General features: G+C 35.4%; 2 protein-coding genes and 1 pseudogene across 3 annotated transcripts; 2 read left to right on the top strand and 1 right to left on the bottom strand.

The window, feature by feature from the left end:
* The first annotated feature begins 5,529 nt into the window (after positions 1–5,529).
* LOC145963978 (uncharacterized) lies at positions 5,530–6,609 on the top strand. Its single transcript, XM_083086337.1, has one exon. It carries the CDS (start codon positions 5,530–5,532, stop codon positions 6,607–6,609), a length of 1,080 nt encoding a protein of 359 aa, XP_082942463.1.
* Positions 6,610–7,225: 616 nt separating this feature from the next.
* LOC145963977 (uncharacterized) lies at positions 7,226–8,239 on the top strand. Its single transcript, XM_083086336.1, has one exon. The coding sequence runs from the start codon at positions 7,226–7,228 to the stop codon at positions 8,237–8,239; it is 1,014 nt and encodes a 337-aa protein (XP_082942462.1).
* Positions 8,240–8,566: 327 nt separating this feature from the next.
* On the bottom strand, positions 8,567–14,094 carry LOC145963975 (uncharacterized; annotated as a pseudogene). The gene is made up of 7 exons (XR_014436319.1): positions 14,077–14,094; positions 13,678–13,963; positions 13,506–13,586; positions 13,200–13,286; positions 12,777–12,985; positions 12,224–12,383; positions 8,567–8,571 (listed from the first exon to the last, which is right to left on the bottom strand). The product of XR_014436319.1 is annotated as an uncharacterized LOC145963975 (transcript).
* Positions 14,095–15,680: the final 1,586 nt, after the last annotated feature.

Below are 15,680 nucleotides of genomic sequence, written 5' to 3'. Positions count from 1 at the left end.
GCAACGCTATTAACCATTTCAAAGTTTCTACATTGCGGTCCTCTCGCAGTCATTGATTGCTCGCGACAAAACGAGTCTGTCAAAACTGCTACTGTGGACGTGAGAATAGAGTTTGAATGCAGGGAAAATATACCGGCGAATACTACCGCTTATTGTCTCATCTTGCACGATCGGGTTGTCGAATATAATCCATTGACCAATGTAGTCCGCAAAATTACATAAGTCAGCAAATATCCCCTCCATTGCATATGAAGAAAAATATAAAAGATTGAGATGTTTGACGATCGACATCAGTCTGTGATCGGATCTTGTCATCATGGCTCCGCCAACGTTTGTGGATCTACAAGGATTTATCGTTGGGAAAAATTTTATCGTGAAGGAAGCTGCTGTTCTGAGAAAGGGATCCGTACTTTCTCATTACATTTTTACATGTCCTGAACCATGGCACACACTCACAAAATCTGAGAGATGTCAGGTTTTATGGCTGATGAAAAATCATCATGGATTATCGTGGAATGATGGACACGTTTCATATTGGAAATCGAAACGTTTAATTACGACGGCGGTGATGGGTGCAACGGGGGAGGATGATGATGTGTCACCTCTCGTGTACGTTAAAGGGCATGAAAAATGACAATGGCTAGCTGATATACTGGACAATGATGCGAGAAACGATGTGATTATCGAAACTTTGGATGCAGACTATGAGGATGTAGCTTCTTTAAATAAGTTAGATGTTAAGAATACTGTACGTTGTGAAAATCATGTAAAAAATTGCGCTTTACAAAATGTATTTAAGATTTATAATTGGTGGTTGAAACATCATGATAATGATTCATCGAATCCATATTTATAATAAATTGATGATGCAATATATTTTTATCGTCTTTCTTATTCTCTCCTTTCTTTCCTCATCTCTATCTATGTACGTGTGCAGTATCGTGTTTCCGTACGTGACACAGCTGCCACAGATATTGTATTTCGATACTACATTGTAGTACATGATAAAACATTTAAATATTTGATAATTGAATATAGTTTTACGTTCGATGACCGTTCGTTTCCGTTCGACGGGCGTTCAATTACCGTTCAATTCCGTTCGATTACCGTTCAATTCCGTTCGATTACCGTTCAATTCCGTTCGATGACCGTTCATTTCCGTTCGATGACCGTTCAATTACCGTTCGACGACCGTTCAACGAGCGTTCGTTTCCGTTCGACGGGCGTTCGATGACCGTTCATTTCCGTTCGACGGGCGTTCGTTTCCGTTCGACGAGCGTTTGATGACCGTTCAATTCCGTTCGATGACCGTTCATTTCCGTTCGATGACCGTTCAATTACCGTTCGACGACCGTTCATTTCCGTTCGATGACCGTTCTATTACCGTTCGATGACCGTTCGATGATCGTTCATTTCCGTTCGATGACCGTTCAATTACCGTTCGATGACAGTTCATTTCCGTTCGATGGGCGTTCATTTCCGTTCGATGACCGTTCAATTACCGTTTGATGACCGTTCGTTTCTGTTCGATGACCTTTCGAGCAGGGTTGACGCATTATAATGTTATATTATATCATGCTAAGTTGCATGGGAACATGCATACTTTTGTCTTACGGCGCGTTTTTGGTAAAGCGATAATGATATGTCCCTATTCTAAAGTTTCGTACCGAGACGACTGTCTCCTCACAAAGTCGCGATATGATAATATTAATATTATATTATATACCATGCTGAGTTTTATGGGACCGTACTTTTGTCTTACGACGCGTTTTTGATATGGTGATAATGCCACATCTCTACTATAAAACCTCGTGCCGAGACCTCGTTCTCTCATCAGAAAGTTCTGACCGGTGCACGAGGAAAGTGTGTAAAAGTTAAAAGAAATAATAATGGATCGCGTTCTTCAATTTTATAAAGACTGGAAGACGAAATTGATGGACATATTATGTATCGTAGCACTCAACATGACTTTCACGTGGAACGTAAGTAGTGTTTTGTGATTATTTTGTGAAAAAGTGTAAAAAAATTTTGTATTTATATTAATTATACTTTTTATGTAGTTCCAGGATGAAGTCCGCATACCGGGCTTCATGAACATAGAGCACCGTCAGTGGATGCGGGCGGTGCGCCGGGCCGAGAGGGAGAATTTTGGAGACGTGTGGGGCGACACCCCGGAGGGCCTAGATGGAGATATATTTGATCTGCGGCGGCTCTTCGGGGAAGAGCCCTACGAAGAAATAAAAGAAGAGATATGGGTCCAAGAAGAGGAAGATTGGGAAGAAGAGGAGGAGTGGGAGGACTTAGTAGCCCCAGGGGGCTAAGTTATATCTATTTTTTACAATTTTTATTATTAATTATTAAAATAAAGCTAATGAAATGTCTCTTTTTCTGTTCTAGGAGCGGCCCCTCTCAGCCTAGCGCATCACCCCCTCCCCATGTATTTTTTATTATATATTTTTATTTTTTATTATATATTTTTATTATATTTTTTAAATTTTTATTTTATTATTATTACATATTAAGCACATACACACACACACACACACACACACACACAAAATTGTATAATACACACATTTTAAAATAAATTTATATTTTAATTTTAAAAAATGTATTTATTTACGCGCCTCTCCTTGCGCTCCCATCCCTTGCGTCTCTCTTGCGCTAGTTGTAAGTCTCGCGATATCTTCGTTGCGTTCTCTCTCTCGCGCGTTAGTTGTAAGTCTCGCGATATCTTCGTTCTCTCTAGCACGTGCTGTTCTCGCGCTCTCTCGCTCTCTCTCGCACGCGTTGTCTTGCGCTATTATCGTTCTAAGTCTCGCGATATTATAGTTCTCTTTCGTATGCGTTCTCTTCGCGCTATCGTTCTTTCTCGCACGCGTTGCTCTTGCAATATCGTTCTCTTTCGTACGCGTTGTTCGCGATATTATCATTCTCTCTTTCATATGCTCGTTGCTCACTTACCTTTGCATCGTCCTTCTCACACCATCTTACAATGCGTCGTCCTTGTCCCACGTTGACGCCATCCTTGTCACACGTTGATGTCATCCTTGTCACACGTTGATGCCATCCTTGTCGTACTGTCCTCTTCACACACTTAGCGCTATCCTTTTCCCACACGTAGCGCTATCCTTCTCACACCACCGTCTTCTTTCCGCGGATCCCCCTTCTCCTCGCGGACCCCCTCGTCCATCGCTCGCGCCGCGGATCCCCCTTCCCCGCGCGGACCCCCTCGTCCATCGCTCGCGCCGCGGATCCCCCTTCCCCGCGCGGACCCCCTCGTCCATCGCTCGCGCCGCGGATCCCCCTTCCCCGCGCGGACCCCCTCGTCCATCACTCGCGCCGCGGATCGTGCCGCGGATCCCCCTTCCCCGCACGTGACGTCACCCCCGCACGTGACGTCATCATCCCCCGCACGTGACGCCACCCCCGCACGTGACGTCATCATCCCCCGCGTGACGTCATCCCCCGCGTGACGCCACACCCCCCCGCGTGACGTCACCCCCCCGCGTGACGCCACCCCCCGCGGTTCCCCCTCGCCCCTCACCCCCCCTCGGAGGGGGCCCCTGGGTTAGAACTCTCCTAGTATCACTACTATAAGAGAATCAAACGTTTTCAATTTTCCCTGAGATCAATCGATTTTATGTAGATAATAAAAATTAGAAACTTTACATTACAAATATACATACTTTTAATCCTGTCGAAGAATATTTTTTCTATCGTATTATTATAAGACGATGGAAATACGGAGTAATCAAAGAAATTTTATCGCAAGCGAAGAGACGTGTGCATTCGATGAAGACACAGGAAAGAAATAAAGAGCATCCGACTGATAAGAGAACGCAAATGTCATAGAATTAATATTAAATTTATTTTATAGTTATGATAAAATTTGTGTGTGAAATGTGAATATTTAAGATATTTATATGTAATTGTACTCGAACATTACTATTATATGTTTGTAATTATGATATATTTTTACATTTATATATAGGTTACTTAAAAGTCTTTAGAAAAAAGCTAGCTGGAAAAAAAAATTATTATTATCTCAAATTGTATATTTAATACTTTGTATATTTTAATACTTTCATTTAAATAATAATTATCTAAAGAGTAGACATTAAATATTGATTTAAATATTTAATTTAAAACTTTATGTTTAATTTTGCTTCTAATTTTTATATATTTTATACAGATGATGCATATATTATTTTAACTATATTCTAACTAGAAAATATACTTATTCTTTCAATTTCTTACAAATTTGTAATATGCAAATAAAAGTATAATCATGTTGATATTAAAAAATAAATAATAATAATAGTAAATCAATATACATATATAATGCGCGCGCGCATACGCACACACACGCACACACACGCACGCACGCACACACACACACACACACACACACACACTCTCTCTCTCTCTCTCTCTGTGTGTGTGTGTATACAGGGTGAGTTTTAATGGTTGTGTCAATCTTTTTATCATACGGGAGATTACCAATCGCAATTTTAATAAATTGATTGATACATAGATGTCAGTTAATTGAATCGACCGTATCGAAGGCCGAAATATAATGTGTACAATTAAAGCAATTTAAAAGCTGAAATTATGTAGTGTGGATTTATTATTATTATTAAAGCTATGCATTTATTATTATTATTATTATTATTATTATTATTATTATTATTATTAAATATATGTTATTATATTTATTGTTATTATTATTATTATTTCACTGTGATCAAATTAGGGATTTATTATTTTACATATTCGATATATTAAAGCGGAAGAAACACATATTTAAAAATTCAATTCAAATTTAACACTTTAACGTTTTATGTAAAACTATTTCAAATTCCGCATTTATTTTTATGATAAATTTTTATTGTTTTATATGCTAAAAATATGCAGCAAAAAATTTTCTTCCTTCTTAAAATAAAATTACGCAATTGTTTCATAAGAATGTATTTCTTGTGGAACAATTGCGTGATTTTATTTCAAGAAGGCAGAAATACTACATACCTTTAGAGTATAACAATAATAAAAATTTTTATCATAAAAATAAATGCGGAATTTGAAATAAAGTTTTACATAAAACGTTAAAGTGTTAAATTTGAATTGAATTTTTAAATATGTATTCTTACTGCTTTAATATATTAAATATGTATACGTAGCTTTAATAATAATAATAATAATAATAATGATGATAATAATAATAATAATAATAATTAATAATAATGATAATAATAATAATAATAATAATAAACCCCGTGGGGGCCCCGGGGTAAGAATAGGCCTCCGGCATGTCCTGCCTGTCGTAAAAAGCGACTAAAAGGACAACCACTAATAGGGCTAACCCCCCTACAGTGTGTATAATGGGTTCCAAATAAAACAAAAGAAGCCTCGGACAAGCGGCGCCACGGTCGGGAGCAACGCTTGAACACTACACCCGACCACAATATCGATGACACGGCCGATACAACGGACAAAGATACAAACCTAAATAGAAATGTTTTGCGGGACATGCTCCCAGCAACCACTCTAGGAGGAAAACAAAGACAGAGAATGAGATGGTCAGACGAAGTAAACCGACATCTCATGTCCTGTTACTATCAGGTTACAAACCTTGAAACAAACACAACCGGATATAGATCACAATTACACACGACATTCATCAATAGATACCCAGAACTTAATTTCCTGACTGAACAACGATTAGCAGACCAGATACGAGTAATAATCAGAAGCAATAGGATTCCTCAGCCAGAACTAGAACACATCAAGCAACAAGTAAAACAACAACTAGAACAAAATACACAATCAAAAAGAAAAGAAGAAGGACAAATAAACATACAAGTTACACAACAAACAGACAGAGAAGAGGAAACTGAACCAACCACCCAATCACAAGAAGACGAAACGATAAGACAACAACAAGGAAAAACGCAACTACAACATGAACCAATAGACACAACAAACATAGAAGAAAAATTCGCACTAACATATATAGAATATAAGGACACAAATACAGACAATAGACCTTACATACATAAGATACCAAATAACCCACACATCAACACAACAATAGCACACATCAACGCAATCATACAAAACAAAATAAATAGCAACACAACTATGGAAGAACTTCAATCACTCATCTACACAGGAGCACTTACCACAGTAAGAATACATACTATACAGAAAGACCAACAATTAAGCAACACACAAAACAAACTCGCAAAACCGGCATGGCAACATAGAATACAGGAAAAGATAAAAAAATTTAGAAAAAATATCGGACAACTAACACAATTTATACAAGACAAAATATCAAATAAGAAACGAAGAACAATAGGAAATATGTCAAAGCAAGAAGCAACAGAACTGCTAGATGAAAAGAAACAGAAACTACAAGCACTAGCCGAACGACTCAAACGATATGAAAAAAGTGAAAACAGAAGAAAGCAAAACCAATTATTTAACACAAATCAGAAAAAATTTTACCAGACACTAGATAACTTAGAGACCACAGTAAACACCAAATATCAAAAATGTCGAATACTTTTGGAGCAGCATATGATCAAACCCAATACAACACAATAGACAAGCACAGTGGATACAAACGGAAACAAACAAATACAGCACAATACAACAAATGCCCGAGATAATAATCAAACACGAAGAAGTCACTCAAACAATCAATTCCACACACAACTGGAAAGCACCCGGAAAAGACAAAATAGCCAAATTCTTGTTAAAAAGGTTTAAAGCAACACACGCACACTTAGCCAAACTATTCAACAGTTATATCACACATCCACACAAAATACCACACACACTTACACAAGGAATAACCTACCTGAAACCTAAAGACACAATAGACACAACTAACCCAGCGAAATACCGCCCTATAACATGCTTACCAACGATATACAAAATACTTACAGCAATCATAACACAGAAATTAACTGAGCACACAATACACAACAAGATAATCAATGAAGAACAGAAAGGATGTTGTAAGGGAGCCCGGGGATGCAAAGAACAATTGGTAATAGACGCAGAAATAACACATCAGGCTAAAATCAAACAAAAATCGCTGCACTTCGCATACATTGACTATCAAAAAGCCTTCGATAGTGTACCACACTCCTGGTTAATACAAATATTACAAATATACAAAGCAGACCCCAAATTAATACAGTTCTTAGTAACAGTAATGAAAAACTGGAGCACCACACTCAACATCCGAACAAATACAGGTAATATCTCATCACAACCCATACAGATAAGACGAGGAATATATCAAGGAGATTCTTTAAGTGCGTTCTGGTTCTGTCTAGCCCTGAACCCACTATCCAGCATGCTGAATAACACAAAATATGGTTACAACATCACAGGAACATACCCACATAAGATCACACACCTACTATACATGGACGATTTAAAACTGCTAGCAGCAACGAACCATCAACTAAACCACCTACTTAAAACAACAGAAGTATTTAGCACAGACATAAATATGACTTTCGGAATTGACAAATGTAAAAAGAACAGTATAATCAAGGGTAAGCAAAATAAACAAGAAAACTACATACTAGACAATAACAACAATCACATAGAGGCAATGGAAAATACAGACGACTACAAATACTTAGGATACAAACAGAAAATAGGAATAGAACACGCAAAAATTAAAGAAGAATTGAAGCAGAAATATAAGCAGAGACTAACTAAGATATTGAAGACAGAATTAACAGCAAGGAACAAAACGACGGCAATTAACACATTTGCAATACCAATACTAACATACTCGTTCGGAGTGGTGAGGTGGAGCGACACGGAGCTGGAAGTACTCAACACACTCACACGATCACACTGTCACAAGTACAGAATACACCATATACACTCAGCACTGGAAAGATTCACACTAGACAGAGAGGAGGGGGGAAGAGGTTTCATAGACATCAAAAACCTAAACTACAAACAGATCGATAACTTAAGAAAATACTTCACAAAACGTGCAGAAACTAGCGACCTACACAAAGCAATCACACACGCAAACACATCAGCCACACCACTACAATTTCACAACCACACATACAATCCAACAGACAATATAACAACAACAGATACAAAAAAAGAAAACTGGAAACAGAAAATATTACACGGTAAACATCCACAGTATCTATCACAACATACATCGACCAAAAGGCATCCAACACATGGTTAAGAAAAGGCAACATATACAGTGAAACAGAAGGATTCATGATTGCAATACAAGACCAAACAATCAACACTAGGTACTATAGTAAACACATAATCAAAGACCCCAACATAAAAACAGACAAATGTAGACTATGCAAAAAACAAATAGAAACAATAGATCACATCATAGGTGGATGCACAATACTAGCAAACACAGAATACATCAGAAAACACGACAACGTGGCAAAAATCGTCCACCAACAATTAGCTATAAAACACAAACTAACTCAACGACACACACCCACATACAAATACACACCACAGAATATACTGGAGAATGGACGAAGTCAAACTATACTGGAACAGAAATATAACAACTGATAAAACAACACTACACAATAAACCAGACATCACACTCATACACAAACGGAAAAAAACAACACAACTAATTGAAATATCCATACCAAACACAGCAAACATACAGAAGAAAACAGGAGAGAAAATTGAAAAATACATCCAACTGGCTGAAGAAATCAAAGACATGTGGCACCAAGATAAAGTAGAAATAATACCAATCATACTATCAAGCACAGGAGTCATACCACACAATATCCACCAATACACTCATGCACTACAACTACAACCAAACATATACATACAACTACAAAAATCAGTAATCATTGATACATGCTCACTCACACGGAAATTTCTAAACGCAACATAACTTAACAGCTATAAAGAAAACACGCTTGATCACGATCCGCGTGTCTTTCTACTACCAACCAGACACATGTCTGAGAAAAAAAAAATAATAATAATAATAAATATAATAATATATATATATTTAATAATAATAATAATAATAATAATAATAATAATAATAATAATAATAAGTGCGTAGCTTTAACAATAATAATAAATCCATACTACATAATTTCAGCTTTAACTTGCTTTAATTGTACATATTATATTTCGGCCTTCGATACGGTCGATCCAATTAATTGACATCTATGTATCGATCAATTTATTAAAATTGCGATCGGTAATCTCCTGCATCATAAAAAGATTGACACAACCATTAAAACTCACCCTGTATATATACATACAGGATGTCGCAGACCACCCGTATCAGCCGAATATCTCAAAAACTGAGCGCGGCAGACAAAAATATTTCAGAAAAAAGTTGTAAGGTTTCAAGTAACGCATTACATGGCGATATCAGTTTGACCTTGAAGAGTTATTTGAAGGTCACGTGAAGGTCACCGTCAATTTCTTAAATGGAACCCCCTATTTTTTATTGCATATTCTTGTAGATTATCTCGAGGGCTTTCCAAAACACTATAATAAAATATTTTTCCCTCAAGTACTTTTTGAGTTATAAGGCTTGAAATCATTTCTTAATTTTACATAAACCGTAAAATATCTTGTAAAATATTCATTTTTCGATTATCTTACCTTAATACTTTCATGTACAAAATAATAAGAGGAATCAATTGGTATAAAGAAAACACATAGTTGTTTCGAAGAAAAAATATGTAATTTGCAATTAACAATTACATATTTTTTCTTAAAAATAACTATGTGTTTTCTTTACACCAATTGATTCCTCTCATTATTTTGTACATAAAAGTATTAAGGTAAGATAATCGAAAAATGAATATTTTACAAGATATTTCACGGTTTATGTAAAATTAAGAAATGATTTCAAGACTCATAACTCGAAAAGTACTTAACGAAAAGATACTTAATTATAGTGTTTTGGAAAGCTCTCGAGATAAGCTACAAGAATATGCAATGAAAAGTAGTAGGTTCAATTTAAGAAATTGAAGGTGACCTTTATGTGACCTTCAAATGACTATCCAAGGTCAAATTTTTGCCACCATCTTCTGTCCCCCTCGAAGTAAAGCAACTTTTATTTGAAACATTTTGTACATTCAAAAATAAAAAAGTTATTGGGGTGGGTAACTTAAAATGGCTCACCCTGTATATATAAAACTATTATTCATTATATATTTTAAATATTAATCAAAGAAAATATACAAGGTGTCTGAAAATTTCGAACATAACTATAGTATGTAAGGGGCGTATCCCGATTGGACACGTAACGATTCGACACCGCTCGATTGGACACGCATTATTGGACACGTTTTATTGGACACCGCTCTATTGGACACCGCACGATTCGACACCGCACGATTCGACACCGCACGATTCGACACTGCACGATTGGACACGCACATTGCACGATTGGACACGGCAGCATTGGACACTGCACGATTGGACACGTACATTGCACGATTGGACACGGCAGCATTGGACACCGCACGATTGGACACAGCACGATTCGACACCGCACGATTCGACACCGCACGGTTGGACACCGCATGATTGGACACCGAACAATTGGACACCGCACGGTTGGACACCGCACGATTGGACACCGCATGATTCGACACGCAAGATTCAACACCGCATGATTCGAAACCGCACGATTGGACACCGCACGATTGGACACCGCACAATTGGACACCGCACGGTTGGACACCGCACGATTGGACACCGCACGATTGGACATGCACGATTCGACACCGCACGATTCGACACCGCACGATTCGACACCGCACGATTCGACACGCACGATTCGACACCGCACGATTCGACACGCACGATTCGACACCGCACGATTCGACACCGCACGATTCGACACCGCACGATTCGACACCGCACATTTGGACATGTATGCACCCCGCCGGTAGGGGTACCTACGATAGGGTGCAACTTTCCACGCGAAGGGAGGTTTCACTTTGCAACTTTTCACGCGAAGCGAGGGGGACGTGGTGGGTGCGGGAGGGGGGCCGAAGGCCCCCCTTGCACCCCCCCCCCGTGTGTGTGTGTGTGTGTCTGCTCCATGCTCTTTGTGCGGTGTCGAATCGTGCGGTGTCGAATCGTGCGGTGTCGAATCGTGCGGTGTCGAATCGTGCGGTGTCGAATCGTGCGGTGTCGAATCGTGCGTGTCGAATCGTGCGGTGTCCAATCGTGCGGTGTCCAATCGTGCGGTGTCCAATCGTGCGGTGTCCAACCGTGCGGTGTCCAACCGTGCGGTGTCCAATCGTGCGGTGTCCAATCGTGCGGTTTCGAATCGTGCGGTGTTGAATCTTGCGTATCGAATCGTGCGGTGTCCAATCGTGCGGTGTCCAACCGTGCGGTGTCCAATTGTTCGGTGTCCAATCATGCGGTGTCCAACCGTGCGGTGTCGAATCGTGCGGTGTCGAATCGTGCTGTGTCCAATCGTGCGGTGTCCAATTGTGCGGTGTCCAATCGTGCAATGTACGTGTCCAATCGTGCAATGTGCGTGTCCAATCGTGCAGTGTCGAATCGTGCGGTGTCGAATCGTGCGGTGTCCAATCGAGCGGTGTCCAATAAAACGTGTCCAATAATGCGTGTCCAATCGAGCGGTGTCGAATAGTTACGTGTCCAAAAGGAGGTCACCCGTATATAAGTAGACATACCAACTTAAACAATTTTATACTATTTTTCTAATTAGTAAAATTTTTAAATATTAAAAAAAGATTAGTGAATCAAAATGTAGGATGACCTCTATCACAAAATTGCATGAAAAATGAGTAAAATATGATAACTTTTTAGCACGAATAGGAGATACTAGCTGACATCAAAGGTGAAGTAATGATGCGGGCGATACATAGATTATTTCTCGATGCATTGTGAGCCTGTTGCTAAGAAACAATCTCAATCATTTTTTATTAAATATTGTGCCTACAAAAACTCATCTCGCAGCATCGCGCGTTAATTCACTAATCTTCTTTCATTAATATCTCAAAATTTTACATGATTATTTGAAAAATAGTACAAAACTTTTCGCTCAAATTGATGTATTCTACTTATATACTTGGTTGTATTCAAAATTTTTAGACACCTTATATATTCTGGTATTTTGATATCAATCAAATTAAATAAAATTAATATCAAATTATATGAAAAAAATACTTACGTATGATAATTTTTGAAAGTCTCAAACCTTTAAAGCTTTGTTTATCTTTTTTTCCTGCTCAGCTGAAATGTTTGGCTACATCATTTGTTATTGCTTTTTTGAGTATATTTCGTATCATAATGTGCGCAGTACTTCCACCAATGAGTTTAAAAAAATTTAGCTGAAAGGAATAGCCAACTTTTCAAATAAAATTTTATTAATGTATATTAACAATATGGGGTAATTAATGTTCATAGTTTACATAACCCGCATGAAAAGTTGAATCAACAATTCTATATCATTATTTTCCATGTTACCTAATAAAGTAATAATTTTTTGATAAAAATCTAATCTATCATATTTAAAATAATTTATAAATATCTTTTAGTCTGATAGTATAAATAAATACTACCAGAACAACTGAAAGTAATAATTGTAATTAGCAATTATTACTTTAGTATAATTTTTTACGATATGAAAAATAATGATATAGAATTTTTAGATTCGACTTTATGATGCATTGTATTATGTAAATAATAAACACGAATTTATGAATACTTTATATATATCGTACCACATCATCCTGAAATTTTCTTTCCTTCAGTTGTTCTTCAAGAGATGTTAAGTTAACAATTGTACATATTGGGAATAGAATATCGATTTCTTGGATGCAAAATTGATTAGAAAATTGTTCTTTTTTCTGTAGCATATCCAATCTACTTTCAACAGTATTTAATTTATATAATATCTTGTTTAATTTCCATAGAACATTCTTCTTAAAATCTGAAATCAATATACATTATGTAATTAATAAAATTGTCTATATATTGATAATTGAGTTGAATTGATCTATAATATATCTGAATTTTTCGCTTAGAATGACTTTTAAACTAAATAAACTTTCTAGAAATTTGTTGATTTTCTTACAGTACACTCTATATATTTATTTAGTATGCAAAATATCTTAAGAATTATTAATATTTTTTTTAAAACTGACCATAAGTATCAAGATGATTATTATTATTAGCATCCACAGCAGAATTTTCTGTACGTGTTATATTGTTTATAACTATGTCATTTGGATCTAAAAAATAAACCATAAATTTAATGAACATTATATTATGCTAATGTATTATATTTAATACTTATTATTACTGTTTATTGTATTAAAAGGAGTATTCTCGCGTAATATATTTTTATTTTGTAGACGTGTGTTTAGTAGCTGCTTTTTATTTGATACAAAACTTTCTTCCTGACTATAAATACTAAATCTATACAAAACTTTCTTCCTGACTATAAATACTAAAATCTTCATTATTATTATCCACAGCAGAATTTCCTGTATGCGTTACATGATTTATAACAATATAATCATTAATTGGGTCTAAAAAATAAAACAAATTTAATAAATATCGTGCTAATATATTGTATTATATCGTGCTAATGTATTGTAATATATCGTATTTAATATTTACCATTACGGTTCACTGCATTAAAAGAAATATTCTCGCATAATGTATTTTTCATATTTTGTGCAGGTGTACTGAATAACTGCTTCTTATTTGATATAAAATACTCTTTTTGCGGAAAAGCAGGCAGGTTTTTATCTTGTCGGATATTATTTTCTTTATCCTTAGGCAAATCCTCTTCAGAAGATGAAAAATTTCTTTTTGCTTTTAAACGCCTTTTTATCTTTTCTCGCTTTTTTAATTCATTTGATGATCCAGCAGTATCATCTATATTGGATGTCCTCTGCTCGAACTAATTTTTCGATGCCTTCTTCATACGTATCTAAATCATTTAAAATAAAATAATATAATAAAAGTTATATATAACAAAGAAAAATTTGTATTGTATATTATTTATATTCTTACTTGCAGTGCTGAAGACATTTTTAATCGGTAATACCTCCTAATCTGATTTTTCTCGTGGCATCTCTTTTGTCATAATAGCTTTGTTAATACGTAATTTCGTTTTAAAATGGGTAGGCCAAATGCTTGATAAATTATCTGCATTATACCATGTGGCAGGTATTAATTGCAATTCGTCGTGAAACTCCGCAATAATAAATGTGTCGTTATTCATTTCTTTGATATTACATCCACTCGATAAACATCCACGATAAACATGCATTAAACTGTATTGTAAGAAATATTTATTAGATAACGCATGAAATTATATTTGATGATTAAGAGGAAATATTGCAAATATATCTCGATCATTGCCATAAGGAATTTTCCATGTTTTACATAATAAATTAGTAATTAGCCAAGAAAAAATGTTATCATGATCTATTTTCATCACTTTAATGTTAAAATCGCTAGATTGACATGATAATTCATAGACTTCCTTTATATATTTAAGTTTTTTCCCAATAAGAAAAATGTCTTTATTCTTTTTTTGTACTATGTTCAGAATCAAAACACATGTACCATTTTTAATAAACAACAATTATTATTATAACGTTTGCAATGTATATTAAATTTTCTATTTGATATTGATAGATATTGATATTGAACATCAAAATTATGAGGTATTGGACCATCGCTGTGCAAAAATTTACATGAATATGATGTTTCATTATTGCTACCATATTCTGATTGTAAAATATTACAATTATCAATCTCATGATATCTTTTGAATAATTGCTGCAATGGTTTTTCATTTTTTCGTAATCGTTTTTTAATAAATGACATAATTTTCAAATCGGAAAACGCTAAAATTATCCAATGAACCATATGTTCTTACATCAGAACATATATGTATAAGATTATGTACATTATGTGACATATTGTTTGCCATATAGTATTTCAAACGATTTAACAAAGTGATTCAATAAAGCTTCAGCATAATTTATTAATTCCCTTTGGCATGAATTTTGACGTATAAGAATTGTTACAGCAACATGTAGTGTTAGAAAATGAATATATATATCTCGTTTTAATATGTATCTTAATACAATAGGACCTGTATATAATAAAAAATTTCGAAATTCAACAGCTTTCCAATGTTTAACTTCTTTTATCGATCTAGGTCTTCTAGCAAAATCATTTGGTGCAGTATTTCTAAATTCAATCAACAGATGTGATATTTTATTAATGGATCTTATATTTAAACGTACCGAAAATGGACCTTTCATCCATAAAATTATCATTTTCTTAACAACTCCTAAACATATAAGATGCATGTAATCAAGTGGAGTATTAGTTAAGGGTAAAAATTTTGGAATATTATTTAAAATAGAATAATTAATCTGAATATCTTTATATGCATTAATGGCAAATAATTCGTCGTTTCTTAAAGGATAAGTTTTATTACATGGAAAACAAATTCTACCATTTAAATATTTTCCTTTAATTAAGCATTTAGTGCAACTATTAAATCCTGTGTGACTTTTTGTACATAATACAAAAGATTTTGCAGGTGCATCACATATTAAAGCAAATAATCTAATTTTAATTATCTTTTCATCATGAAT

Source organism: Camponotus vicinus, unplaced genomic scaffold (genome assembly GCF_025532165.1).
Source record: "Camponotus vicinus isolate PSW18456_S1 unplaced genomic scaffold, iyCamVici1.0 SCAF_13, whole genome shotgun sequence".
NCBI lineage: Eukaryota > Metazoa > Arthropoda > Insecta > Hymenoptera > Formicidae > Camponotus > Camponotus vicinus.
The sequence above is the reverse complement of the archived record's forward strand: the minus strand, read 5'-3'. Positions and strand labels throughout refer to the sequence as shown.